The 27549-nt window shown below is 48.7% G+C and overlaps 2 protein-coding genes across 5 annotated transcripts in view; one reads left to right on the top strand and one right to left on the bottom strand.

Annotated features, from left to right (window-relative positions):
• Window positions 1-27549, top strand: part of Cyfip2 (cytoplasmic FMR1 interacting protein 2) — a 121533-nt gene that overhangs the window by 53052 nt on the left and 40932 nt on the right. For 3 of the 4 annotated variants that reach the window (XM_052758355.1, XM_052758353.1, XM_052758354.1), the window contains exons 16-24: window positions 1208-1282; window positions 2287-2440; window positions 4122-4278; window positions 4703-4799; window positions 6042-6118; window positions 9094-9202; window positions 11163-11282; window positions 15884-16083; window positions 18837-18924. In XM_052758355.1, the coding sequence (XP_052614315.1) occupies window positions 1208-1282; window positions 2287-2440; window positions 4122-4278; window positions 4703-4799; window positions 6042-6118; window positions 9094-9202; window positions 11163-11282; window positions 15884-16083; window positions 18837-18924 (1077 nt within the window). The remainder of the gene's footprint in view (window positions 1-1207; window positions 1283-2286; window positions 2441-4121; window positions 4279-4702; window positions 4800-6041; window positions 6119-9093; window positions 9203-11162; window positions 11283-15883; window positions 16084-18836; window positions 18925-27549) is intronic. The other variant, XM_052758356.1, reaches the window with a different exon arrangement.
• Window positions 19052-25346, bottom strand: Fndc9 (fibronectin type III domain containing 9). Its single transcript, XM_052758357.1, has 2 exons — window positions 23620-25346; window positions 19052-21544 (listed from the first exon to the last, which is right to left on the bottom strand). The coding sequence occupies exon 2, from the start codon at window positions 21535-21537 to the stop codon at window positions 20857-20859; it is 681 nt and encodes a 226-aa protein (XP_052614317.1). The 5' UTR covers window positions 21538-21544; window positions 23620-25346; the 3' UTR covers window positions 19052-20856.

Below are 27549 nucleotides of genomic sequence, written 5' to 3' on the forward strand. Positions count from 1 at the left end.
TCTGAGGCCCTTTCTGCCCCCTCCTTCTGTGTGTGTCCGTGTCTGGGCAGGGCTGGGGCTGAGCAGGGGCAGGTGAGTGTTTGGCAGGGTTCTTATCACTTCCGTTAGCCTCGCAGTTTCCAGGGACCAGTGTGCACAGACTTTGTCTTCTGCATGTGGAACACCCCAAAGAAGCCTTTATAGTTCTGAAATATTTGGAGGCTAGAAAGCTTTCTAACTCCAAGTGCCCTGGTGTGACTGAATGGCTCTCAGGCATTTCTCTCAGTCCTGAGAGGTAGATGAAGATGACAAGATCTGAGAGAAGCAAGGAGAGAAAGATGGAGGGGTTATAGACACTGAGAAGACAGAAGAGAGAGGACATACATCTTTGTGGATATTCGAAAACTGCAAGTCGGTCAGTTACCAAAAGCTAAACCCTACCCCCAGGTGCCACTAGGGTAGATTGATAGCACAGACATGTTTAGTTGACTCCTAGACAGCCCCAGAGCTGGAAGAGTGCTGAGAGGTAAACTCACCCCTCCCCCCATCACAGGTGGGGAAACTGAGGTCCAGAAAGGGGAAGTGACTTGTCCAAGTCACAAGATGAGTGCCAGGTAGAGGTGGGACAAGAACCCAGGTCTCCTGATGTCCACCCTAGGGCTCCAAGGCAGCCCTCAGAAGGCAGCAGATGTAGGCATCGGACGGAGTAGCCTGTCCCGGTGGATTAAATGCCTGTTGAATTACTACAGTTAGCTAGAGACTTGACACTGTTCAGAATGACCCCACTTTTCTAGTGGTTAGAGCTGGGTGTGAATCCAGTCACCACAGCCCCCTTTCTTTGGGGGAGCTCATTGTTAGCACTGTACTCCGATAGAGAGGGAGACAGGCCTACTGACAGGTTCATAGAGGGTGGACTGTCTAGGAAACCAGCCACAGTGGTCATCCCTTCCCCACGGAGGGGACCCTGCACTGGGTGTCACGGCATGCAGACCTGTGACTGCCAGGCCCACGGTGGGTGAGACCCTCGGGCCCATCCAGAAGCAGCAGAGCGTAGCGTGGTTGCTGGGAGGTCGGAGGAGCGTGTCACGTGTGGCCCCTGCAGTTGTTGGTGGCTTTCCCACTGTATACAATACCTCTCGCTTTTCTCTCTCTCTCTTTCTCTCTCTCCCTCCTCCCTGTCTCTCCTGCCCTCCCATTCCCTCTTCCTTCTCTCCTATCTATGTCTTAGGCCTGCCAGTGGTCCCCGAGGGCTTTGTTTCACCCCACTGGTGGCACACAGGGCCGAAGAGGCTGCCGATCCCTGGTATAACACCGCCTGGCTGGGTTGGTTTGGGTGCCTACTGCGGGAGGCCGCAGGAACAGACTAGCCTGGCTTCAAGGCCCTTTCCAATCCTCAGACTCAAAGACAAATGGTGTGAAAAAAAAAACCTAGATTAGCAGAAAGAACAACCCTGCTGCCCGTGGGCCCTTTGCATGTAGGGCACTCTGTTAGCAGGAGTTGAGTGTCTTGTAGCCCCCTGTGTAAGTATGGATGTTAACTTGCATTCCACCCAGAATCTTTGGAAGGCTGTGAAATGCAGCCCAAGCCACCAGAGGGCGCCAGCATTCATTGACAGGTTCAAAACACTGAGGATCAGAAACAAGGTGGTGGCGGGGAGGGGGTACTGTTTTGAGCTTTAGCTGTGGCATAACTCCTCCGAATGTTAGAGCTGAGAAGACTGCGTTGAGAACTTATCTGGTCCAATTCCTCCTGTTAGATTCAGGCAACTGGAGCCCAGAGTGGAGGCTTTTGTCGTCTAAGGTCACACAGCAAGTCAATGGCAGTGCCTGGCTTTGAACCTGGCTCTTTTGATTCCTGGTTCAGTGCCCCATCCATGCGGTTACCATGGTCATCTGGGAAATCAGAGAGTGACTGTAGCGTGACATGGATGCCCATACCCTTGGTTAAGCAGGGCAGGCAGGAACCTTTCATGGGCCTTAACTTCCTGCCATTGTCAGATCCACCTAGGGGCACTGTGGGCCCAGGCAGAGAACGTTCCAAAGCTGGTTAGTCTGCCTCTCGGAGGTTTTTGCAAGGGCGGGTGGCAAGCTCAGTGATGGAATGCTTGCCTGGCATGTGCTGGGTCCCAGAACAGCAAGGAGAGAGCAGGTTTCCAGAGCTCCATATCCGGTTCTCTGCCTAAATCAGTGCTCCCTTAAGGCAGTTCTCTCTAAGAGTAGAGAAAAGAACAAGGGAGGTAGGAAGGGAAGGCAGCTTCTCCCTCAGCATGGAGGGCCACCCTGACCTTCTCTCCCCTTCTTTTCAAGCTCTACATGGTCCGTACCATGCTGGAGTCGCTCATCGCCGACAAGAGCGGTTCCAAGAAGACACTCCGAAGCAGCCTGGACGGACCCATCGTCCTCGCCATAGAGGACTTCCACAAGCAGTCCTTCTTCTTCACACACTTACTCAACATCAGCGGTAAGCCTCTGCAAGAAGAGGGCCAGCCATCTCCCAGGGCAACCGAGGCGGTAGGGCTGGAAGTTGTAGAGAGACAGAATCATGAGCCACAGGGGAGGCACATTTTGCTCCCAGGGGCAAAAGAATTCTTTAAAAACAACAAAAAGGAAAACTTGGGAGGTAGGAAAGGCCAGGCTCTGTTGCACCTGTTCTGACCAAATGAATTTGTCTGGTAGACAGTCATGGCTAGTAGAAGGGGAATCATACAGGAATACACATCTGTAGCCAGTGTGCATCAGATCACCCTGGGGCTAGTTAGGAGGGGTGTATTGGAATATTGTTTTAAGGTGCGGTACTTTTGTTTATGTTGCATTTGTTTAACTCTGTGAAGCTGGGTTACCTTGCCTGTCTAAAACACCTGATGGGCTAATAAAGAGCTGAATGGCCAATAGCAAGGCAGGAGAAAGGATAGGTGGGGCTGGCAGGCAGAGAAGATAAATAGAAGGAAGAAAAGTGATGGAGTGAAGAGATCACGGAGCCAGAGAAGGAGGAGGAGTTCAGGGGCCAGCCACCCAGCCACCCAGCCACCCAGCCACCCAGCCACCCAGCCAGCCATGGAGTAAGAGTAAGATTTACAGAAGTAAGAGAATAAGAAAGCTGAGAGGCAAAAGGTAGACAGGATAAGTTAAGGAAAGCTGGCTAGGAAATAAGTCAAGTTAAGGCCGGGCATTTATAGGTAAGCATACGCCTCTGTGTTTAATTTATTGGGGAGCTGGGTGGCGGGCCCCACAGAAGAGCCAAAGAAACAACAAACAACAGAGGGGTAATCAAACAAGGATGCGTGCACCGGATCAGCCTGTGGGTAGTTAGGAGGGGGAATCATACAGGAATACACATCTGTAGCCAGTGTTCACCGAATCAGCCTGGAGCTAGTTAGGAGGGGGAATCATACAGGAATACACATCTGTAGCCAGTGTGCACCGGATCAGCCTGTGGGTAGTTAGGAGAGAGAATCATCAAGGATGCACACCTGTAGCCCAGTGTGCTCTGGATCAGCCTTTTGTTGACCAGAATGGCTATAAACTCTGTTGTACCCATTGCTCCTCGCTGGAGAGGTTTCCAGGCTGCACCTCAGTCCTGTGCCCTCTTCTTCCTCTTCTCTGAGAGGTTGGATGGAGCAGGGTAAAGACAAGTAGGACCCCAGTGACATGGGAGTCTCAGTGCACCTGTGAAAAACAGTCCAGGCTTCTCCATTAGAGAATGACCTAAGTTGGGCTTTCAAGACCTCCAAACAGTAAGGGATCCAGAATTACCACACACAGGAGATGAGGGAGCCAAGCTTCCTTGAAAGTGAGCACTGATGGATGTGTTCTAAAAACACTGTTTGTATGTAAATCACACTTCTGTAGGATGGCTCTGGGGGGGTTTAGTGGAAATGGGGGAAGACAAATGTTTGAAACATCACCACCCCCTCCCCCATAACTTGCCCTGTCCCAGAAGCTGGCAGATGCCATTCACCACAGATGCTACTAAGCTGGCTTCAGGCTCAAGACAGCAAGATCAGGGAAGGGCTGAAGATGACATGCCTGCCATGCACCTAGCACGCTGACGTCAGTAGCAGTGACAGCCAATGGACAGCCAACGCTGTGACGTGTGAGCGCTTTCTCATTAGTCAAGGCTCGCTCTCTCCCTGTACTTCCAGAAGCCCTACAACAGTGCTGTGACCTCTCCCAGCTCTGGTTCCGAGAGTTCTTCCTGGAGTTAACCATGGGCCGGCGCATCCAGTTCCCCATTGAGATGTCCATGCCCTGGATTCTAACGGACCATATCCTGGAAACCAAAGAGCCTTCCATGATGGAGTAAGAGGCAGGATTGGGCCAACCAGGGAGCTCCTGGGGCTGAGTGGGAGGAGGGCTTGCCACTGACCTCTTTTGTAGAAGCTGCTGAATAGAGATGAGGCATCGTACTCCGCCCCAAGGCCTCATCCCACCTGCCCTTCGTACCTTTGTCCATCTCCTAGCAGCCATGCTGGGGAAATTATAATCTCTAGGAACCAAGAAGTGCTATCCTAGGCTATTTTCAGACCAGGGGATTCATTAGCATCATGGGCCTCTAATATCTGTGTGCAGATTGGAGAGCAAGTCCTTCCTAAAGGGAGGCACTGGGAACAGGGGGAGGGGCGGAAAGTTGTCTTCAACTCCAAGCCATTGGCCTCATGGCCCATGCCTCCTGTTTTCCAGGCCAGTGTACCTCGCCCCCCATGACACTTGTATTCCCTCCCAGGTATGTCCTCTACCCCTTGGATCTGTACAACGACAGTGCCTACTATGCTCTCACCAAGTTCAAAAAGCAGTTCCTCTATGACGAGATTGAAGCCGAGGCAAGTGACGCACTTCCTTCATTCCTGTAGTCTCTCAAGATGCTGGGCTTGTCCAGTGCTTCGCAGCTGGGGGGATGTCAGTGACTCCAGGGACCAATATTCATGATTGCTGCAGCTGTCACACATAAGAGTGTACAACGGTCCACTCCTTTCTCTCCAAATCCCTAGTCTCTGCTATACACCATGAGGGGTTTCAAGGACCTTCACGTGCATATACACTTTGGCTTGCAAATGATGCCATCAAACTACTCCAGAGGCAGGTCGTGAGCTCTGGGAAAGACCCTGAGGCCTCTGAATGGGCTGGGAATATCTGGGCAAGAATTCAGAGTTGGTTCTAGAAAGGGGACATGGGGTCTAAATGAACACTCCTACTCTGACCCCGTAGATTCCTTATCTCTAGAGGATCATGAAGTTCAGAGGCCCAGGCAGGAGGCCTCCGGTACCTGGGTATGAGGCCAGCACCATGGGTGTAAAGCCGGTACCATGCACAGCACCCACTGTGGGTTTTGCTCTGTGTAATATAGTGGGTGTCAAATAATAGGTACAGAAACCTTTAAATAAAGACATCATCTTCCGAGAGGAATCAAAGATTGATCCCTTCCTTTCGCTCTGTCTCATGCTCTGCTGTTGCCAGAGCCCGGTCTCTTTCAAGTCCCACTTTGGCCACTTTTTTCTCTGGTCATTAATGGAAGATGTGGCTCTGATGTTCCATGTCAGGTGTGACCTTGCCCTCCTTCCGAACTTCATAGTCTCCTGTGATATCATGAAACACTGTCGTGCAAGACTTTGTACATTAAAAACCAGACAGATTTTAAGGAAAACTTGAAGAAAGGGACATTTCTGTTTCTAAGGACATTCTCAAAATTAACTCTGCAGAGCAAGGAAAATCAAATACAAGGAGGAGACAAAGTCTTCGGGTTAGCGGGCTGCTAGGGGTAATCAGGACCTGAGAGGGGGCGATTTCCTTTGCGTTTCCTGACCAATCGGGAGCAGTGGGGGACTGGTTCCTGGGGCCCTTTTGAACTTTGGCTCTGCCAGTAACTAACTGAAGACATTGAAAGCGAAGGGCCAAACTCCTGGCCTCTGCAAGGCCACAGGTGCTTGCTTCTTTACCTCTCTCAAAGCCAGCCTGCTGCCCCAGAATGCACTTCAGTCAACCTGCCCCAGAGCCCGCCCAACTGTCCGCATTTCTGCGATTAATCCAGACAGGAACCACTGACCTCCCTGTTTTCTCTTCACCAGGTGAACCTGTGTTTTGATCAGTTTGTCTACAAGCTGGCAGACCAGATCTTTGCCTACTACAAAGCCATGGCCGGCAGGTAGGGGAGCCTAGGCTGTACGTAGCATCCTTTAATCAGCCTGGTGCCTGGAAGACGGGATTCCCTCTCCTCCCTTGTTCAGAACTTCAGGAAAATCAAGCACTTTCCATGGGTCCAGGCATTGAAACACATTGTAAAGGAGAATAGGTAGGTAGTGTCCAAATACTCCATGAGGTCTACAGTTCAACAGAAGGAAAGTAATGAAGGAAGTTCATGAATACATGGTAAACCTGAGCTGGTCGAGGCCATCTTAAGGAAGCAGTGTCTAGGGAGTTAAGTAAAACAAAGTGAAGGAAGGGTCCAGAGTGTGCAGGCAAAGGGAACTTCTTGTCAAAGCCTTGGTGGGGGAAGTACAAAAATAATAGCTTGCATGCCTTCACCTGGCAGCTGAGAAGCTTTAGTTACTCCATGGCAGTGGCTCATCCAGGCCACTAGAGGGCGGGTTGCGTGCCCTGGCACCATAAACCTTGAAGATCCTGGAGAGGGATATACTGCCACGAAATGGTTTCAGAAGCACAGCTTGACTTGATTTTTATTTTTCAACTTCACTCTTTGAAAGTATAAATCCACAGAGAATGTATTTAAAGTGTGTAAGGATGGGCGTGTGGAGAAGTTTGAGTTGGAGATGCGTCAGGTTTTTAGGCGTATCGGTATTTCCTGGAAGATACTGATTTAACTCACACCCCCGCTCCCCCCACCCCGTCCCTAATGAATTCCTGGGTTTTAAAAAACGTGCAATGGGCCGGGCGGTTCTCGATGGAAGTCCGGATGGACTAATCAGCAATCCCAAGAGCAAGTCCCTAGCTCAGTTGCTCCCCACCCCCCGCACCCCATGGAAGTGATTGGCTCCATTCTCCTCTGACAGGCTTGACCCGTTTCAGATAGGAGCTGACATGCAATGCACACGAGATGATTACACAGGATATGCACTGACTAAAGGGAATGACTTCTAAACGATAAGCAGAGAGAAAGCACAAAGATACATCCATCGCTAAGTTGTTGCTCCATAGGTGTGGGCAGATCAGGTAGGATGCAGTTTCAGCAGGGAGGGCAGCATTTCTAAGACAATGCTGGTCCTGAATATACTGATATTGTCTGTGTAAACAAGTTCAGGCATGTCACCTCCTGAGGACTCTCTACACTTAGTAAATTTTCCTCATCTTGGGAGCTGGAGAGATGGCTCAGTGGTTAAGAGCTCTTGATGCTCTTCCAGAGGGCCCGAGTTCAATTCCCAGTACCCACATCAAATAGTTCACAACCACCAGTAACTCCAGGTCGATCCATTGCCCGGTTTTGGCTTTCACAGGCACGTATGCGTGTGTGTGTGTGTGTGTGTGTGTGTGTGTGTGTGTGTGTGTGTGTGTGTGTGTAACAGAGATAAAAATTCATTTTTAAAAATATATATCCCCATTTGAAAAATAGCCCTCACCTGGGCAGTGGTGATGCACGCCTTTAATCCCAGCACTTGGGAGGTAGAGCCAGGTGGATCTCTCTGAGTTCGAGGCCAGCCTGTTCTACAGAGCAAGATCCAGGACAGGCACCAAAACTATACAGAGAAACCCTGTCTCAAAAAAACCAAAAAGAAAAGAAAAGAAGAAGAGAAGAGAAAAATAGCCCTCAACAACTTTCCCTGCAAGGTGTGAGCTTTTTCAAAGGGGTGGAAATTGGAAGAAGCTGGGAAATTGAGAGAAAGCTCTAGGCAGAAAGGGTAGCACAGACCAATCCCATCCATCTGAAATAAAACACTGCCACAAATGGGAGCAACCTATGCCCTCTTCAGTATTTTAGCAGCCGTATTTTAATGAGGGAAAGAAACAGCTGACATTTTAATAATATGTTTTATTTAATTCAGCAAGCAGAAGCCACTAAAATTTCAACATGGAATCAGTGTAAATATTATTAAAGAGATATCTCTGTTTTCTCCAAGGCCTCGTAAATCTCATGTGTATATGGCAGTGAACCTCAGTTTGGGCCTGTCTCATTTAAGGCATTCCATAGGCACTGTGGCTGGTGGCTGCTACTTTGTACAGTGCAAGTTTAAATATGTCTCTTTCCCACTTAAAACCTTTAAATGGCTTCCAGTTTATCTATCCATCCTACCTCTCTATAAGGGTTCTGTGGTCCCACAAGATCTGGCCTGTAGACTGATGTAATGAACCTGTTTTCCCAAAAACCTTCTTCCCTTTATCCACCCCGACTGACTTTCCTTCTCTCAAATAGACCAAGCTTATTTTGTGTACAATAACCTTACCCTGGCCTTATCATTTCCATTCATCTTCTGCCCCATAAAACCCCCATGCAGAGACTTCCCATAATTCCTAACTCCAAATGAACCTGTTTTATTGATCTCAATGTGGAGGATAAAAATAGTACACATGATTGCTGTGACACTGAAAATAACCATATGTGTATGCATATATGGGCATGTGTGTGTGTGTCCATGTGCATGAATGTGTGTGTGTTTGTATCTGTATGTGATGTGTATATATGAGTTTGTGTGTATACATTTATGTATGTAGGTATGTGTTATCCAGTCAATGGTAAACACTGCACATGATTCCTATTTCAAATCATTTTGTTTCCTCTATCATTTTGCTTGCTCTATCAGTCTATCCACTGGAAAGTCAGTACACTGAGGACAGGAAGGACCTTGTTGTCCCTGGTACCTAGAATTATCACTGGAATATACTAAGGACACACTCAGTTGTTTTTGTCATAAGTGAAGAAAAGAATGATGGTCTCCACCCTGGGTTGCCAGTCTTTAACTTAGAAATTCCATTTCGCATATTGAGCTCCTATGGCCAGAAAGAAATGCAGGGAATCGTGTCCAGAGCAGATATCAAACAGTTATGTTTGAGATATTTAAGATCATGTTTCCTGGGTGGACCCCGTGGTCTGGCATAGAGGTGGCTGAGCTGTTGAGAAACCATTTGCCACCATGTTCAGCGAACCTGTTTCATGTTGCTCCCTTCTAGTGTCCTGTTGGATAAACGTTTTAGAGCTGAATGTAAGAATTACGGAGTGATCATTCCGTACCCACCATCCAACCGCTATGAGACGCTGCTAAAACAGAGACATGTCCAGGTACGGTGGGAGAAAGCCATAATGGGGAGGGATGGGAGGAATAGACTCTGGAGATAGCCTGGACTTGCCTTAGGTCTGCACCCAGATGTAGCAGCCTCAGAACCTTACACACAATAGTGAGCATCCTTTGGTGCAGGTTGTAGACTTCCGGGCTCCTCTCTGCCAGCCCCTGAGAAGCAGTGACCACCATGGTCTGCCATCCTGAGTAGACCCCTTTCTTCATCACCACTATCACACAGGGACAGGTAGACCCACCCCTGAAATAAACAAAAAGGGCTGCAACCCCTTTAAATGAACTGCATCGAGCTAAGTGAGAGGTCAAAACTGGTTTGTTTTTATGCCGTGGTTTCTGTTAACATTTGTCCCCAGACATGGGGGAAACACTTGCTGGGGACAAGGACACCCATCTCTGTAAAATGCTAATCTGAGCTAGAAAGGCACAACATGTACCACCACAGACCCCCAAGCCCTCCCCGCTGGTGGCCAAACAGGTAGCAAACCAGCCTGTGTGCCGTGATCCCTGTGTGGTGGTTTTGTGGTCCTTCGTCTCTGTGACGGAACAGAGCTGAGGCCAAGAAGATGCTGAGAGGAACAGTAAAGAGTCTGTTGAAAGCCCTGGACATCCATGGCCAGTGTCCAGTCCCAGGAGAGAAAAAAACAAGGCTCAGTAGACGAGCATTACCGGTTGCAATGCCACCAGAACCAGCCACAGGACCCCCTTGTGGGACCTTGATCTGCTAGGAGGAAATTTATCCTATGATAGGTAATACTTAAGAGGAATCACTTAGCACCTAGCGAAACATAGCAACACAGCAGGTACTCAGTAAATGGTTGCTGTTGTCTTCATAACATCTGCAATAATACCCATGTGGGTCCCAGTGGAAATTATCTTAAGCTATATTTTCCCGCCCTTTAATCAGCTCTTTGTATGCTTGCTTTTAAAATCGCTCCCATGAGGACACAAAGTAGGCCACTGCTCAGGTGGCTACCGCTCCCTGGAAACTCTGAATCAAACACAGGAAGACACAGGATGAACCTCAGGGTTGAATCTAGGGTGTCAGCAGAAGCATTTACCGGAGGTCGGAGCTTGCCCCCAAACCTCTTCCCACAGCCTGAATAAGTTGTATTTTACCTCAGTAGGTTTTATGTAAAGCCTTCGGAGAAGTCAGAATAGGAAGGTGCACAACTGTCTCCAGTCTAGCCAGATTCATGGCGATAAGTGTTTCACTATATTGAGTTCGGTTTTTTCTTTCTCGTGTGTGTATCTTCTCTCACAAACGTTACGGTGATCGTGTGTATAAAGGATGCGCATGTGTTACTACACATACATTTTCTTTAAAATTTTTATGAGTAATTGCAGTTGTCAGGATATTTCACCATGCGCATCTCAGCCAGTATTACCTAAGGACAAAGACATTCTCCTATAAAATCAAAACAAAAGGTCTGGGGAGATGGCTCAGAGGAGTGAGGGCCTGCGTTCAGATCCCCAGTGCAAAGCCAGATACAGTCGCTTGCATCTATAATTCCAGCACTGTCACAGTAAGACTGGAGATGGACAAGTCTTCAGAAGGTTGAGGGCCTGCTACCCGGGCATACTCAAGCAGCTAACAAGAGACCCTGCCCTGAAACACAGTGCAGGGTGAGGACCAACACCCACAGTTCCTCTCCCCTCCACATTCATGCTGTGACATGCTCATGTCCACACTCCCACAAGCATGTATACCCATTATACATATACCGTACATACATATAATATACACAAAGATTGATAAGTTACATAGAATGACCATTTGAAGAGATTTCATGATGCCATCAACAGTCTACATATAGTCAGCTCTTGTCCCATTAATGCTCTTTAGAATTCTAGTACAGTTTCCCATCAGTACACCGTATTGAGTTGTCAGACATCTGTGTAGATGTTAAGTAACCGCCCCCCCCCCCACTGCCCTCTGCCTTTCAGCTATTGGGTAGATCAATTGACTTGAACAGACTCATCACCCAGCGGATTTCTGCTGCCATGTACAAATCCTTGGACCAGGCCATCAGCCGCTTTGAGAGTGAAGATCTGACTTCGATTGTGGTAAGACACTGGGGGCCTGTAGGCTTTCCTCTCAGGGATGTCTCAGATTGATGCCTAGTTGGAAATGGTTGTAGCAGGGGATTTCTTTCACACCTGACCAGAGTGGCTGGAGGGTGGGGGGGAAGTGAATAGAACGGAAATGATTTTACCATCCTTATGGACTGGCAGGCAGGTCTGGGGCATGGAGGAGAGTATCTTTGTGATCAGAGCATCCCTGTTTGGCTGTGTCCTTAGGCTCTACAGAATAGCGCAAGCAGACAGAGTCCCCATAGGCTAGAGAAAGTAGCACAAGGTCACTTGAAGGGCATGCTGTAGCTGAGGGCCTGAAAGGGCTCTGCAGCTGGCTGCTTGTTCTGCTGTGTCCTCATCATGAAATGGTGAACGGTTTTGAACACGACCCTGCATTTTCATTTTGCATCTGTCCCTGTTGCACAGTCAGGAATAACCTGTCCCCTTCTAGAAAACAGCAGTTGGAATTGCCCCCTGCCAATTGTTTCTCCAAGAGATAGCATAAAGGGCATTGAACTAGGTCACCAGGCTCAGACAGACTTAGCCCAGTCCCGTCCCTGACAGTTACTAGCTCTGTGATCTTGGGCAAGTTCTGTATCTTCACGAATCCCCACCTCTAAAGTGAAGGAGATATTAGAGTCATTGGAAGGCCACAGGAGGGACCAGCACTTGATAAACACTTAATAAGTAATAGCTTATTATTTTTAAGAGAAAAATCACTATGGGGTTACAGTGTTCTCTGAGAGTGGGGGGAGGAGGGACTATCTACACCATCTCTTAGCAGGATGTGTCCCACTTACTCACCTAAATCTTGAGTCACTTATGAAAAATCGTAGAATAGTTCACATTCCTGAAATCACTTAGCCACCTTTATCTTGGGAGATGTAGTTCTGTTTTGTACACATTCAAATGTCCTCAGTGCTTATCTCTCAAGAGGTAGGAGTTGGAGTTCCTTCTCTTGTCCATCTGTATATTTTTGTTTTCTACTAATGAGCATGTCTGGGAGGCAGGTGTCCATGGCCACTTCCCACTGCCTGGAAGATACTGGATGTTCTCTTGGCTAGAACAAAACGAAAACACTCAGTGAAAGCCCTTGTTAATCAGACGAGGCCGTGATCCCCACCCAGAACATCCTCTTCCGTGAGGCCTAGGAAGGATCCCCTAGGGAGCCTCTCTCCTGGGGGGTAGGCATGGTTCCTGTGGGCCTTTGCTAAAGCAGCTTCTGCCTCCCAGCAATGACAGAAACAAACCGAGGAATGTGCCCTTGCCCTCCACATTCAAAACTCTTGGAAAATGTGTGTGAAGTCACTGTGTGTGAAGAGATAGGCCCTGCTGTGACTTGGGGAGTCCGTCACCTTGTTGTGCAAACGTGCTGAGCATGGAATCTCAGCGAGATGCTACAGGCTGGCAGGCTGTGGGCTATGCTTTGTTTTGGCTACTGGTGTACTTGAAATCTTGATTCCGGAACCTCTGACAGCACCAGACTAGCATTCCCAGATGGCAGCCATCTCCCAGCTCTGACTGCGGACTCGTGTAAACCGGCCCAGCTCCCCTGAACCTGCAGCCAGCATCACAGGCCCACCTCCTGACCCACTAGCCCCTGCTGTGTTTAATTCTCAGAAGTCTACTGGCATCTCCCTGACCTCCAATGGTCGCTCTAGTGTGGCTAGCCCCGTTTTCTCCTCATTCCCACTCTCCGTCCACTGGTTCCTCAACGCTGCCCATTTGGCTGTTTTATTTTCCCATTTTGCTTTTGTGTCACAATCCCAACATGAGCAGAGTTGAGTACTGTCTCCTTATGTCCATCCTTTTAACACTAACACAAGTGTATGAAACTTAAAATCTTAGAGCCATAGGACAAGCCTGTTCCCCAGCTCTCATTATCTTCCCCCAAACGGGGTAGCCCAAGCAGTGTGCTAAAAGGGCTCAGTGACCTTAAAAATGAAGTCATTAGCAGTTACCTGTAACATCTGTTGCCACGTTACCCATCCACAGCAAATGGGAACAGAGATACAGGAGCCAGCTCCGCCCCAAGAGATGGAAGCAGAGAGCTGAGTCTGTATCTCTGACCTTCATTTTCTTCTTGGTACAGAGGCCAGGAACATTTTTCCTAACTTCCATTCCATGCTTGAAGTCCAAGTTTTCGCATTCTTTTGGAATACGTAGGGTCTGCCATCCCTAGTCTGTTGTAGCATGGCAACAACCAGAGAATGTCAAAGTACCAGGTCTGGCCCTGTATGATAGGTTCTCCACTCTGCACAGATAACCCATCCTCTGGGCCCTGTACGATGGGTTCTCCACTCTGCACAGATAACCCATCCTCTGGGCCCTGTATGATGGGTTCTCCACTCTGCACAGATAACCCATCCTCTGGGCCCTGTATGATGGGTTCTCCACTCTGCACAGATAACCCATCCTCTGGGCCCTGTATGATGGGTTCTCCACTCTGCACAGATAACCCATCCTCTGGGCCCCGTACGATGGGTTCTCCACTCTGCACAGATAACCCATCCTCTGGGCCCTGTATGATGGGTTCTCCACTCTGCACAGATAACCCATCCTCTGGGCCCTGTATGATGGGTTCTCCACTCTGCACAGATAACCCATCCTCTGGGCCCCGTACGATGGGTTCTCCACTCTGCACAGATAACCCATCCTCTGGGCCCCGTACGATGGGTTCTCCACTCTGCACAGATAACCCATCCTCTGGGCCCGGTACGATGGGTTCTCCACTCTGCACAGATAACCCATCCTCTGGGCCCTGTACGATGGGTTCTCCACTCTGCACAGATAACCCATCCTCTGGGCCCTGTACGATGGGTTCTCCACTCTGCACAGATAACCCATCCTCTAAGACTGCCTTTTCCTTCCCAGTTAGTCTCCTGTTCTTGGCCTGTCTGGCCCCGTTGCCATTAGTGTTTGCAGTTTTTAAGCTGCGTCCCCACTTTACAGCCATACAATCTGATTCCAGAGCACAAGCTGCAGGCTCCGAAGTGTGGGCTGAGGCTTTCACCCTACCAAAGTGGACTTGTCAGGTCAGGGGGGTGTGGCTGGTGAGAAGGGAGCCACATCTTTGTGGCCAGTGACTCACTGAGCTCCCTGGGAAAGCTGGCCCCTGCCATCCCAATATGGTTTTAGAATATACAGACTGGCTTTATATCACATTCCCCTTTCAAAGGACCTCCAACCTCTTGCATCTCTCTAGGCAGCTGTATCAAAGAGATCAAGGACTCATGATTTGGAATCCAAAGACCCAGAATGCCATCCCAAGCACTTTTTTAATAGTCTTTGTGTAGCCTTGGGCATGTTCTTGGCCTTCTCAGCTTCTGATTCTCCCCTCTGTAACAGGAAGAATGGTGCCACTCTGTAAAGCTGGCTTCACCAAAGCATGGCCAGAGTGGCCTCAGGTGTCCCAGAACTTGAGCTTTCTTCTCCCTATTTGGACTTTGGTTCTTTTGGATAATCATGATTGACAAGTTGCAGAACAACAAGATATGAAACCTAAGCAGAAGAGTTTCCTCGTCATTTTATTACCCAACCAACACAGCATCCCACTCTGCAAACCTGAACTCTGAGCTTGCCCTCTGCCTGAAGCTGGGACTCCAAATGATCAGAGCCTATGGCACACACAAGTTCCTGGTCATTGGGGCTGAGTACAGACTACAGGTGCCTTGGGTGACTCAGGACCTGCAGTCCAAAATAGGAGGCATTCTATCCCTAAAAACACACACACACACACACACACACACACACACACACACACACACACACACACCTCCTTTAAAAATTCCAATGGTAATTTTTTTTGTTTTGTTTTCTTAAGACAGGGTTTTTCTGCCTTGGCTACCCTGGAACTCACTCTGTAGACCAGGCTGGCCTCGAACTCACAGAGATCCACCTCCCTCTGCCTCCTGAGAGCTGGGATTAAAGGCATGCACCACCACCTCCCGGCTTCCAATGATTTTGACCGTGCTTAAGAATGTTACCTTGGAGCCCAGTTCCTAGATCTGAATGCAAGTTACTCATCTTCTCAAAACCCAAATTTTCACATGTATAAGGACTACAGCGCAATACTGAAATATATATAATTAGAATGTACTAATTATGCTAAACCATACAACACTGCTAAAATTTGATGATGGTTGATCTAAAAAACTTAGAAATGTCATATTCCAGCTGAATAATTAGCCCTAAGTAGGGGGTAGCTCCTATTTAGCATTTTCTGCGGGACAGAGAAATAACCTCTATTGAAATGTAGTCACAGTATCACATATGACGCTGACACTAAGAGACAGGCTTTTCCCTCAGCGATTAGGAAACCAGAAAGCACATAGACATGGCTGCAGATGGTCAGAGATCTTCCAGGTTCCTGTCCCAAGAGTTTCAGAAGAAGGGGACATTGTCCTGTGCCACTGCAGGGAGTTCTAGTCCTTATATGGGAGATCCAGAGGTTGTCTGAGGGGGGTCTCCCAAGACGTAAGAAATGTGCAGCGTGTGTGTGTGTGTGTGTGTGTGTGTGTGTGTGTGTGTGTGTGTGTGTGTGTGTGTGTGACCTGCACTGCTTTTACAGCCTCGGGTTCTCTCTCTGTCAGGAGCTAGAGTGGCTGCTGGAGATTAACCGCCTCACGCACCGACTCCTCTGTAAGCACATGACACTGGACAGCTTCGACGCCATGTTCCGAGAAGCCAATCATAATGTGTCTGCCCCGTATGGCCGCATCACCCTGCATGTCTTCTGGGAGCTGAACTTTGACTTCCTCCCCAACTACTGCTATAATGGATCCACAAACCGGTAAGGGCATCCCTGTGCAGGGGCCATTGGGCAGGGCAGGGAAGGAGGTTATGGTCAATTGCCTCTTAAATGTTCCTAGCACTTCTGTTCATTCCTGTGACAAGTGTTTATCTGGAGCTGCTATAGGCTCTGTCCTGGGGGTAACAATGCCATGGTGAGCAACCAGATGCCATCCAGCTGCTTAGAGCCTTCTAACCAGACTTGGCCCAGTCTGGGAATATGGCAAACCTCAGTGTAGGCTTTTTCCTCCAAGGAGGTGATGCTGGAGGTGAGTTGTAAAATATCGGCAGGAATAAGTAAGGCAAACAGCAGAAGTCTATTATGGGCAAAACTTCTACCTAAGTAAGAAGCAGGGATGAGGGTAACACTAAGGGAGTTACAAGTGGATAAAGGATAGATAGAGGCAGCCTGCAGAGGGTGCAAGCTCACAGATGAGCACTAGAGAAACCAGAATTGTTAAACACGCAGGCTTTTTCTTCAGCAGAAGATACTGACAGCTGTTTTCCATCCAGAAGGCTGGGAATGGATGTGTTAATACCTGGTAATCTTTGCTAGTCTGTAAAGCCAGTCCTCACCGAATCCCCCAGCATCCTGAGCATTGTTTCTCAGTCAACAGAACTCACCCTCGTGAAAGAAGTCCCACGTACTGTGCAAAAAGAGTTTGCTATTGTGCTTATTACAAACTGTTCTTCCTGAGGCCCTTATCCTGAGCACTGTTCCTCAGTCAGTAGAGCCCATTCTTGTGGGAAAAGTCACAAATGCTTTGCTAAAGACCTGCACTGAGAGTCTCTATGTAGCCATGCCTAAAGCTTTGTTGTGATAATTATCACAAGGAAACTTTTTTCCAGTCTCACCTGTTTAAATGTGTAAAAAATAAACCGCCTGGTGTCAGACTCCCGGAGTTTTGACCCAGCACTGGCTAACTAAAGTCTGGCTAATCCCGAATTTAATTCTCACCTCATCTGAATCATTTCCCTGCTGGCCTTCACACATGCAGGGAACCCCCCACAGCAGCCATGAAAGATACAGTAGGAACAGACATAGGTACCATAGGCCATAAAAGGAGCATCACCTGGGAGATTTTGATGAAGGACGATGCTCTGATCACATGGTACATTTGTCAGGACATGCACATGCCTGGACATGTAAGTGCAAAACAGGCCTCTCTGCGGAGAAGAACTTCTCCTTCTAGAAGGAGCCCATAGCTCTGGGGCAGGCCCTGAAGTAGAGCTAAGATCTAATCCTTTTCCTCACATAGAGCCCTATTACCTGAGTTCACAAACCAAGGGAGAGAGCAGGTGGATGGGTGGGAATGTGAAGGTGCAGTCTTTGAACCCCTGGAGCCTGGATCAGGGTGGTGTGAGCTGAATCCACATCGAATGAATAGAAGGATTCGGGAATACTCTGCACACAGATGTACCTGAATCTGTGCATTGAGCAAGACAGGCCAGCTTCATAAAGATGTGACTTTATGGCACATTTGAGTCAGGGCTACAAACTCAAGCCTGGCCCCAAACTCTATACCCTCTCTTGTCATGAGCCGTGACGACAGTACGTGAATGGACACTGTCTATGAACAGCCCGTGTACTGAGAATGGTGTGGCCACCTTCATTTGGGAGATACATTGTCGTCGTCCACCCCCCTCCCATTTTTGCATGTGCATGTTGTCTACATGTGTGTATGTTTGAATATGTGTGGGCACACAAGTATGTGGGAGTGCATGCATGTGCATGAGCACCTACATGGAAGCCCCAGGTTGATGACAGGAATCTCCCTCACTAGCTCTTCCACCTGATTCATTGAGACAGGCTCTCTCAGTCAACCCTTAGCTTGCTTCTTCAGCTAGGTTGCCTCACTGCCCTCCTCTGGGGATCACCTGAGTTCACCTTCTACCTTCTGAGGCTAGAACTATAGGGGAGCAGCTGCACCCCCTGAGCATTTTTCCATGGGATCTAGGGATCCCAACTTTGGTCCTCGTGCTGATGTGGCAAGTGCCTAACGGCTGAACCGTCTCCCCAGCCCAGTGTCGCCATCTTTAACGGGTGGTTAGGGGAAAATCCAAAGAGGCATAGTCATGACCTGAAGATGACTTCGAACTCACAGTTCTGCTGGAACGTAGGCATATTCACTGGCGTACTGTTGTTTGTGATGTGTTCATGCTCAGGGGCAGAGCTGAGTCCTCGCTGTAGAGACATCTGGCCTGCAAAGCTGAAGGATTTTCTGCCTGGCTCTTTACAGAGTGTTTACTGACTAAGCATTTAAACCAAACTGAAGCCCCAGAGAAGGCCATCTTCAGACCTAGCACGCCCTGATTTTTCGTGCCTCCTGGGCTCCAAGTTTTCCCTTTTTTCTTTTTTTTTTTTTTTTTTTTTTTTTTTTTTTTTTTTTTTTTTTTTTTTTTTTTTGGTTTTTTGAGACAGGGTTTCTCTGTGTAGCTTTGCGCCTTTCCTGGAACTCACTCGGTAGTCCAGGCTGGCCTCGAACTCACAGAGATCCGCCTGGCTCTGCCTCCCGAGTGCTGGGATTAAAGGCGTGCGCCACCACCGCCCGGCCCCTTTTTTCAAGAAGAATGGGAAAGCTCATAGTAATCAGAGGGAAGGTATCAGAGGAATGCAGCTGCTCTGTAGGCAGCCATCTAGGACATGCTGCAGCTGGAGTGGCGGGGAGGGGGGGGGGGGGTACTGCAGTCTCCTGTCCCTTGAAAGATGTCTCTGGGACCCAGTTCACTGCTTCTCTGTCTCTTTTCTTCTAGTTTTGTCCGAACTGCCATCCCCTTCACCCAAGAACCACAACGAGATAAACCCGCCAACGTCCAGCCTTATTACCTCTATGGATCCAAGGTAATTAGTCACGGCCCATGCCACCTGTGACAGAGTGTGAAAAATACAAATAGAAAGGTGTTCCCAGAATCAGAAAAGTCAGAGGCTGTGTTGTCCAAGAGGTCCATTGAGAGCCAAGCACAAACCATGACAAATCCATCCATCTTTATTGGTTCACAGCTAGCAGGGATGGGGTGAACAAAGCTCTGGGGGTTGGGGAATCGGGTGGGAGCTGAGGAGAGGGGTGAGTAGCGTGCCGAGCTTGGTGGGTAAATGGGTATATGGGGCTTCTCCTTGTGGCATTCCAGTTTCTCCCATTTCTTGCTTGGTGATTCTGGGATTTGGGACTTTGTGAATATAAGGGGTGTACAGACAGAGCTTGAAGGCCATTGTAGATGGCTGGGGCTGTCTCTGAGAAGATGATTTCCTCTTCCTTATGTGGCTTTTGTTCACATACACACCTTCATTCTAAGTAATTACCCCCACGGGTAACCCATGTCTGGCCTATTAGTGTATATCGGGGTGAAGAGACATAATCTATACCTACCTATAATTCCATGTCCACCTGTGTGGTAAGGAATAGTTTTCACCAAGTCCCACCAGTGTCACAATAGGTATAGATTGAATTATGATACGGGCTCATGTGGGAGGAATAAAGAAAGCCACCATAAGGGTGAAACATGTCTCCCACCAAAAAAAGAGGCAACAGAACAAAAACAGCCACCTTTGATCCCATTTTCCAAGTAAGCAGAGAAAAGCTTACAGGAATACAGTGTGTGAGGTCAAGAGAGCTTCGGGTTTAGAAGTGTGGTTGACCCAGAGAAGATCTGGATGGGGTACTTCCAAGGTATGAGGAGGATGCTAGAGGGCACAGGTGTCTTCTCCAGAGGAGTCAGACTTTTCAAGGTCATTTTCTCAAACAAAACAAAAAGAGCTTCAAAGAGAAGCTTGTAACCCAGGTGTGGTAGCGCTCAACTGTTCGAATGCTGGAGAGGCCGAGGCAGTAGGACTGTTGTGAGTTCAAGGACAGCCTGGTCTACATGGCAAGTTCCAGTCAGCCAAGACTATGCAGTGAGATTCCACTCCCAAACCCACCAAAAAGAGGGTGGGGAGGGCTGGCAGACAGCATTTGAGGTGGCTCACAGACATGGTCCACACACTGAAACACATGCTTCCCTTTCCAATCCTCTTTCAAACCTTCTGTTCTGTAAAGGAAAGCCACTTACATTAGCATTGATGCTGGTCACTTCAGCACTGGCTGGCCTCCCTTTTGCTCAGACACAAGAGAGATGGTCTTAAGCCCAGAGGCATTGGCAGACAGAAGTCGTCATCAAATTTAATATTATTTTGTTGTATGTATTCTTACATCTGTTCTATTTATAACAAGAGGGGCCTGGATTTTTGTTTATGGGGTAATACAAGGCTGTCTTCTAAGGGTCTGTGTTTTAAATCTGTGGTCAATTTAAATAAAAGGTGTTAGCTGTTAAAGATAAGCCAGTCTGTGGCTTAAAAAAAAAATGAACCTGGGGGTGCAGGGTGTGGTGTGCGATTGCCTGACAGTTAGAACGGGGCTTTCATCCTTTTCCAAAGATTCTCAGGGTCCACATCTGACTCCGCATTTCTTTCTAGTGTCTCAGACTCAGGTCCAGCGACTTTTACTCTCTGTGATGCAGCCACGGTGATTTTAATATTGAAACCAGGTCTGCAGTTCTTGACTAGGCCTCCAAATGGACAACACTAATGCAATGCCTTGTTTGCCCTTGACATACCTCGAGGGCCTGTGTTTTCCAGCTTGGGGACCGTTGTCATTTGGCATCCATCCAACCCCACTCATCCATACAGCACTGTCATTTGAAAGGAGAGAAGCGGGTGGCCTGTAGACAAATGTTCACATAGGACACACTAAAGACAGCATTTTAGGCTATGTGAAATGGGCCATCTCCTCCCCATTGCTCACGCTCTATAGTGAGGCAGTATGGCTGGTTGGTTACCACCTTCTCTAGCTAAGGCCACCACATCCAAGGCATCCTGGTTGGCTTCTGCTTCTGGTTCAGCTTCTTCTCTGGCCCCAGAGTTCTTGCGTGGCAGTTCCACCAGGGGGAGCCCCTGCAGGTCTTCTTCCCTCTGACCAAGGACTGGGGCCTCCTCGGGCCATCTTACCAACCCATTGGCTTCCTCCAAGTGGCCAGCTCTGTAAGACCATCGAGGCTCATGACAGCGGATGCACCAGAACTGGAGGCAGATGAAGGCCAACACAGCAGTGAAGCAGGCCAGCAGGATGGCCATCAGCACCCAAAGGGAAATTTGGGGGTCCACCAGGGAGCCCCCGGCAGCCAGTGGACTCTTATCCAGGGTGTGGAACATGGTACAGTAGTGACTGTATGGGAAGGCAGCCTTCTTGCAGCTGATACAGAGGAAGTAGAGAGTGGAAGGGGCGAGGTGTTTCAACGCCACAGAGGTGATGGTTCGAGGCACCTTCTCCTCGTGATGGAAGCTGTAGCGCAGATAGCCGGAGAAGATACTGTTCCAGTTGGGCCTGTACATAATATGGTAATAGTCCTCCAAGCAAGGCTCTGAGGACGACCAGGAGATGATGGCTCCTGTGTAAGACACGTTCCCAACCTCAATGTTCATCCCGGTTCTGGAACCAGATCACAGTGAAGAGTGACATCCCACAAATACTGCCTTTGTTACACAGACCAAAAACTGGAGGCCCAGAGGTTAAGCTATGTAAGCCAGCTAACAAGTGGTAGAATACAGGTGGGAATGAGGGCTGGCTCATGACAAAGCTGTGGTTCTCAGGCCTAAGATGCACCCACTTGGCCCCAGCCATACCCATCCTGGCTGAAATCCATTACTTAACAACATTGATCCCAACCCTTACCAACACAGGCAATGTGAAGAGAGATCAGTAGAGTCTTAGAGGGCCTACCTTATGATTCTCAGATCAGTCTCTCTCTGATCTCCTGACTCTGCTGCGTGTGCTATGAGCTGTTACCTAGAACATTCCGCCCAGTGGCTGGTTTGATTTCTTTTTATTTATTTTTTTTTAAGACTGAGCTGTGTTTCCCATGGCTAGTGAAGATTCACTGCGGCACCCTCCTGCCGCGATACCACCTCAGAGCTTCTGTTAGCGTTTTGTTTTATCAGAATCCAAGGTACCAAGAAATTAGTTTCTCAGGTCAAGGTCATCAGCTCCCAGGATAGCTTAGCTTCTAATAGTCCTGGTACCATGACTTGTGACTATCTAACCCAGTGGTTCTCAACCTTCCTAATGTTTCGACCCTTTGATACAGTTTGATACCTTTGATGCATGAGGATGCCTTGGTAAGCCCCCACCACCACCACCACAAATTTTTTTGTTGCTACTTGATAACTGTAATTTTGTTACTGTTATGGATTGTAACATAAATATCTATGTTTTCCCATGGTCTTAGACAACCCCTAGGAAAGAGTCTTTCAACCTCCAAAAGGGTTTGGGACCCACAGGTTGAGAACCTCTGGTCTAAGCACTCACAGAGCAAGTGAGCAGTTGCTGAATCCAGGCTCTGCTAGAGGACTTCTCACACGAAAATAGACTCCACTCCCATCTTACAGATGAGCAGCCTGGCATCTCAGCTAACAGGAGGAGAGAGAACTTAGCCACTGGGTTTCTCTGCAAAGCCACGGGGTTTAAAAACAGAACGTTACTGCCAGATGAAGTGCCCTGGTGGCTGTGTGGCTGGACAAGCCAGATGAGACCTGTTCAGCTTGCCAGCCTTACTGCTTTGTTAACAGAACGACATTAGGTTTTTGGTTTTTTTCTTTCATTCTGTCTGAGAGAGAAAACTGCCCCTCTGAATTTCCCCTGATCAAAGATCTAGGGACAACGGTAGGCATCCTGTCTATGTTCCGGTGACCGGCTCCCCCGCCTTGTTCTCCATTCCTCCTCTCCAGCCAGAGTGCAGATTTGCATTGTAGATTGAAATGCACTGTAAAAAGCAGTCGGTCAGACTGTAGCCCAGAGTGAATGCTAAGCCAAACTGATGTCTGTTTTTATGCTTGTGTTATCAGGGTAGGTGAGCCATGGGGGAAAAAAATGGGACAGTGTGAAGTAGTTTTTCAAGCCTTGATTTTCTTCTCTAAAGACAGTGAAATGCTTGGGAGAGGGAATCACTCCTTTCCATTTGGCTGGGAATGTCTGCCCAGTAAATGGGAAATGACAGAGATGGGACAGGTGTGTGCAGATCCTTCCAAGAGATGCCTGTCGGCAAGGAGACTGATTTACTCTCCCTCCCTGGTCTCATCATATATGCTCACCTCCCCACCCATGGACCCCCACGTCCAGCAAACACACTTCCAACTGCCATAAATGGGGCGGAATTCACACCCTATAATACACAGCACCACGCTCTGTAAAACCCTCCCATCAGGGTAATTGGGAATCCTAGCCTCACGCATGCCTTTCCCTCTATTTGTCTCCTCTGCTGCTGGCTATGTTATAGCCTGGGTTCCCTGCAGCAGACATCTTTAAGAGCTGCTACTGAGAATGCCAGCAGCATCTTCGGCTTCCAGAGATAAATCCACCACCACCACCCGTATTTATTTTTCTTCCTGCCTTCTGTTTTTAAGCTCTTCCTGGTTTTAGCTGTTCGGTTCCCACAGCCTGGCCCTTCTCCAGGCAGTGTGAAAGGAAAAGCCATTTTCATTTCCAAGACAGCCATTCATGTCTCTTACCTGATGCTCGCAGTATATGCGGTTAGACTTCTTCCTCAGAGAATGGACCAAGTCCGAGATGATGCGCTTCTCCCTCCTCCGCACTAGGCTTCCTCGGTCTCTCTCTCACCACTGAGTAATCCCACTGTCGCCCCCAACGCTCACATTATTCATTTCTTCAGATCAGCATCATTCACCATGGCAACCAGCAGGCATCTACGCACAATGCTTTCAGGGACCAGTCTGAGAAGGCTTTCGCCCAGTGAGAGGAGCTTTGGTTCCTCCGGCCAAAAATGAGCCGTATTCTGCAGGTTGATCCCCAGAACAACACTACATCCTTCTGATGGTCCTGTATTTTCTCTTTAGTTGGCGTGTGTGTGTGTGTGTGTGTGTGTGTGTGTGTGTGTGTGTGTGTGTGTGTGTACGTGTACATGTTATACCTGTGTAGAGATCAGAGCGCAGCCTCAAGCACTGTCTGCTTTCTGTCCGAGACAAAGTCTCTCAGCCTAGAGTCTCACCAAGCAGGCTAAGGCTAGCTGGCCAGTGAACTTTGCCGGCTCTCAGATAACCGAGTCATACCACCATGCCTGGCATTTTTACATGGGTCCTGGGGATTGAACTCAGGTCCCCAGGCTCATCGAGGCAAAGGATTTACGGCTGAGTCGTCTCTCGGGCTGACTAGTTATCTATCGTTTTTCTTACTCCTCCGTGTAGCTCTTATGTGGATAGCGGTTTCAAATGCCAAGGTGCCCTTCTCGGTGCCACAGGGAACTGCCAATGCATCCCCACCCTTCCCCATCCCACTTCTCCCCTGTAACTCTTCCCCACCTGTACATCCTCATTCTTTTTCTCATCTCCTGCATTGCCCTTATGTTATGGTTCTGGGCAAGACTCTTTTATTGTCTGGATCCCGGTTCCTCCGTCTATAAAGCTATGAACACAACAGGGGAACAATATGGGCACTAATATTTGGCATCCCTGTACCCTGGTCAAGATTGCTCGACCATTATAGCCCTCGAACTGGGTGGAATAGTGGCCCCCCTGGAACTGGGTGGAATAGTGGCCCCCCCAACATCAACATCAGAACACGCCTTATTTAGAAGTAGCGTCTTCTTCATGGGTGGTGATTAGTTAGGGCTCTCAAGATGCAATCATCCTTGATTAACTCCGTTGACTGGAGTCTTTCTGAGAGAAAGGAGAAGGGTTGAGCACACGGCGACACACAAAAGGAGGAGCCTGTGTGGAGACAGAGGCAGGAATGGGAGCGATGGAGCCGTAAGCCAATAAACCCCAGAAGCTGGGAGAAACAAGCCCTCCCTTGGAGCTTCTGAAGGCAGCATGGTCCCGCAAACATGTTGACTTCAGGCTTCTTGTCTACAGAGCTGCGAGAGAACACATTCTGTCACTTTTGAGCCACCCTGTTTGTGCTGGGCTGTCACAGCATTCTGGGAATTAGCATAGCTCTCCTTCTGGCAGGGCTCACAGACAGCCCTACAGTTCTCAGCACAGACATCTGAGCAGCTGCTTGCCAGTCCGTCACCTGGGATTGACGTGAGAAATGGCAACAATCTAGTGTTCTTCGGGCAGACGGTACCCAGTATGCCTTTTCTCTGAGGACTCCTGATTGTACTTCCCTTTCCGGTCATCCCAGAACTCTTCCTGGTTCCACTACAAGAATATATTGCCATCATCTGTACAGGAGCCCTGAACGTGTCTGAAATGGAGGGTGGGGATGAGCTCTGATATATTTTTTTTTCATGTGAGTAGGTAGGGTGTGTGTGGGGGGGGATGTGCATGCGTGTGTGTGTGTGTGTGTGTGTGTGTGTGTGTGTGTGTGTGTGTGTGTGTGTGTGTGTCTCCATGTGAAGGCCAAAAGCTGATGTCAGATGACTTCCTCAATCATTATCCACCTTATATATTGAGGCAGGGTCTCTTTATTTGAACCTAGAGCTCAACAATTTAGCTATTCAGGCTAGCCAGCTTCCTCTAGGGATCCCCTGTCTCAGCCTCCCGTGTGCTAGGATTACAGGCAAGCCACCATGTCTGTCCCAGCATTTACATGGATGCTAGGGATCTCAACCCAGCCTTCACACTTGCATGGTAAATGTTTCACCCTGAGAACCCTAGGTTTGGATTTCCTAACCCCACCCCACCCCCTTGCCTTTTAGTGCCTAGCTATAATGGACCTCAGAGGATGGACATATATACTTCCATATTTATGGGAGCTAAAAAGTTAATTTCAAAGAAAAAAAACTGTGGTCACGTGAGCCTGGAGAGAGTAGGAAATAGAGGGAAGGTAGTCAACAAGTGCCGTCAAATAGGAGGAACAGCTTCTGACGTTCTATTACATGGTAGGATAACTGTGATTGACAGCTGCTCATTATTTCGGAGTAACTCTAGAAAGGATAGTGAACGTCCTCAATACCTAAGTGTCTGATGGATATGCCTGTCAGTCATCACTGCGGTCTGTGTGCGCTGAATGTCACGCTCTCTCCCTTAAATGCGCACAATGGATATGCATCAATTAAAGATAAAATATATTTTTAAAAAGTCAGCTTCCTCTGCCTTGGTACTTGGACAAAGCATCCAAGTAAAGCTTTGAAGGTTACCTGATGAGCCATGTCAACAATCATCACAAAGCCAGGAGAGGCTGTCTAGTGAGTCACTACTTGCCCGGCTAAGGGGCTCTGGAGGCGTGGAGTCCCGGGGTACACAATGCCCTCCATCCCGCAGGTGCCCTTGGCCTTCTCTTGGCATTCAGTCTTCCCAGGAGCCTGCATTAAACCTGCTGTGGGCATGCGCACAGCAGGTCTCTTCTCCAAAGGCTAATGGTGATGTCCCACAGAGTAGACGCCCTCTCTCCACAGAAGGGCCACCCCTGCAGTTTGCAGGTGTCCTTTCAAAGGTTATTTTGAGGGGGATAAAAACACCAGACTTAGCCCGAGAAAGGGACAAGGCAAAATTCCATCCTTTCTCCACAGAGTGGGAGTCTGTTTCTAATGCTCAGGGATAGTATCTCTATGCATAGGCTCTTCATTTGAGGAATTAGGAGACTCAGAGAATGTGAGGCCCAGCAGCCCCCTCATTTTGTAGTCCCAGAAAAGAAGGGATTGGGGATGCATCTCAGTTGGTAGAGTGCTTGCCTAGAATGCTGGGTTTAGTCCCCGCTCCTTCATATACCAGATGTGGTGGCTCACACCTGTATTCAAAGCACTCCAGAGGTGGAGGCAAAAGGATCAGAAGTTCTAGGTCATCCTGGGCTATCTGAGGCTGTCTCAAAATAAGTGAAACAATGAGTGGTAGGACGGAAACCAAGTCCACCCTTCATCTTGCTTTTCCAGTATTACCTCTTGCCCACAGCCCCTGAGCCAGTGAACCTTTCAGCCAAGGAGACAATTTAGCCCATTCTTTCTCCACCATCAGGCACTACTTTCCACAGCATGTACAACTGTGGCCTCTTCGGCCACGGGGCCAGGTGCTTCCCACTTGATAATGTGCACCAGTGGCAAATTCCTCTCAGAGGAAATCAGCCTTGACTGGAGGGCTCCTGGCTCCTCCTGGCAGTGAAGAAATGACCTGAGAGTAGGCCTCTATCCCAGAGCGGGGTTTGTACTTGGGAGAGGTGTGGAACCCAGGCAGTGGTTCTCAACCTTCCCGATGTGTGGCTCTGCTTCTTCCTCGTTAACCGCCGCCATCTGTGAGGGACGAGGGAGCCGAAGGAGTGGGCAGGATTTGATGGCTTGTGAGACAGCTCCCTGGGGAGACAGTCTAAGTGTTACAATTCCCCTTTTCTTTCCAGAAAGAAAAGGAAATATAAAGGCTGGGGACAGTGGCTGGGGAATCTCCTAATTTGCATTAAGTGGCAGGCCTCTATCAGTAAGACTTTGTATATGGCAGCAGGGTCCTATAGCAAAGCTCCTAGTATAAGTCTTAGTTACCATACGTGCAGCA

The sequence above is a fragment of the Peromyscus californicus genome, unplaced genomic scaffold (assembly GCF_007827085.1).
Source record: "Peromyscus californicus insignis strain IS unplaced genomic scaffold, ASM782708v3 Scaffold_3__1_contigs__length_106647218, whole genome shotgun sequence".
Classification (NCBI taxonomy): Eukaryota; Metazoa; Chordata; class Mammalia; order Rodentia; family Cricetidae; genus Peromyscus; species Peromyscus californicus.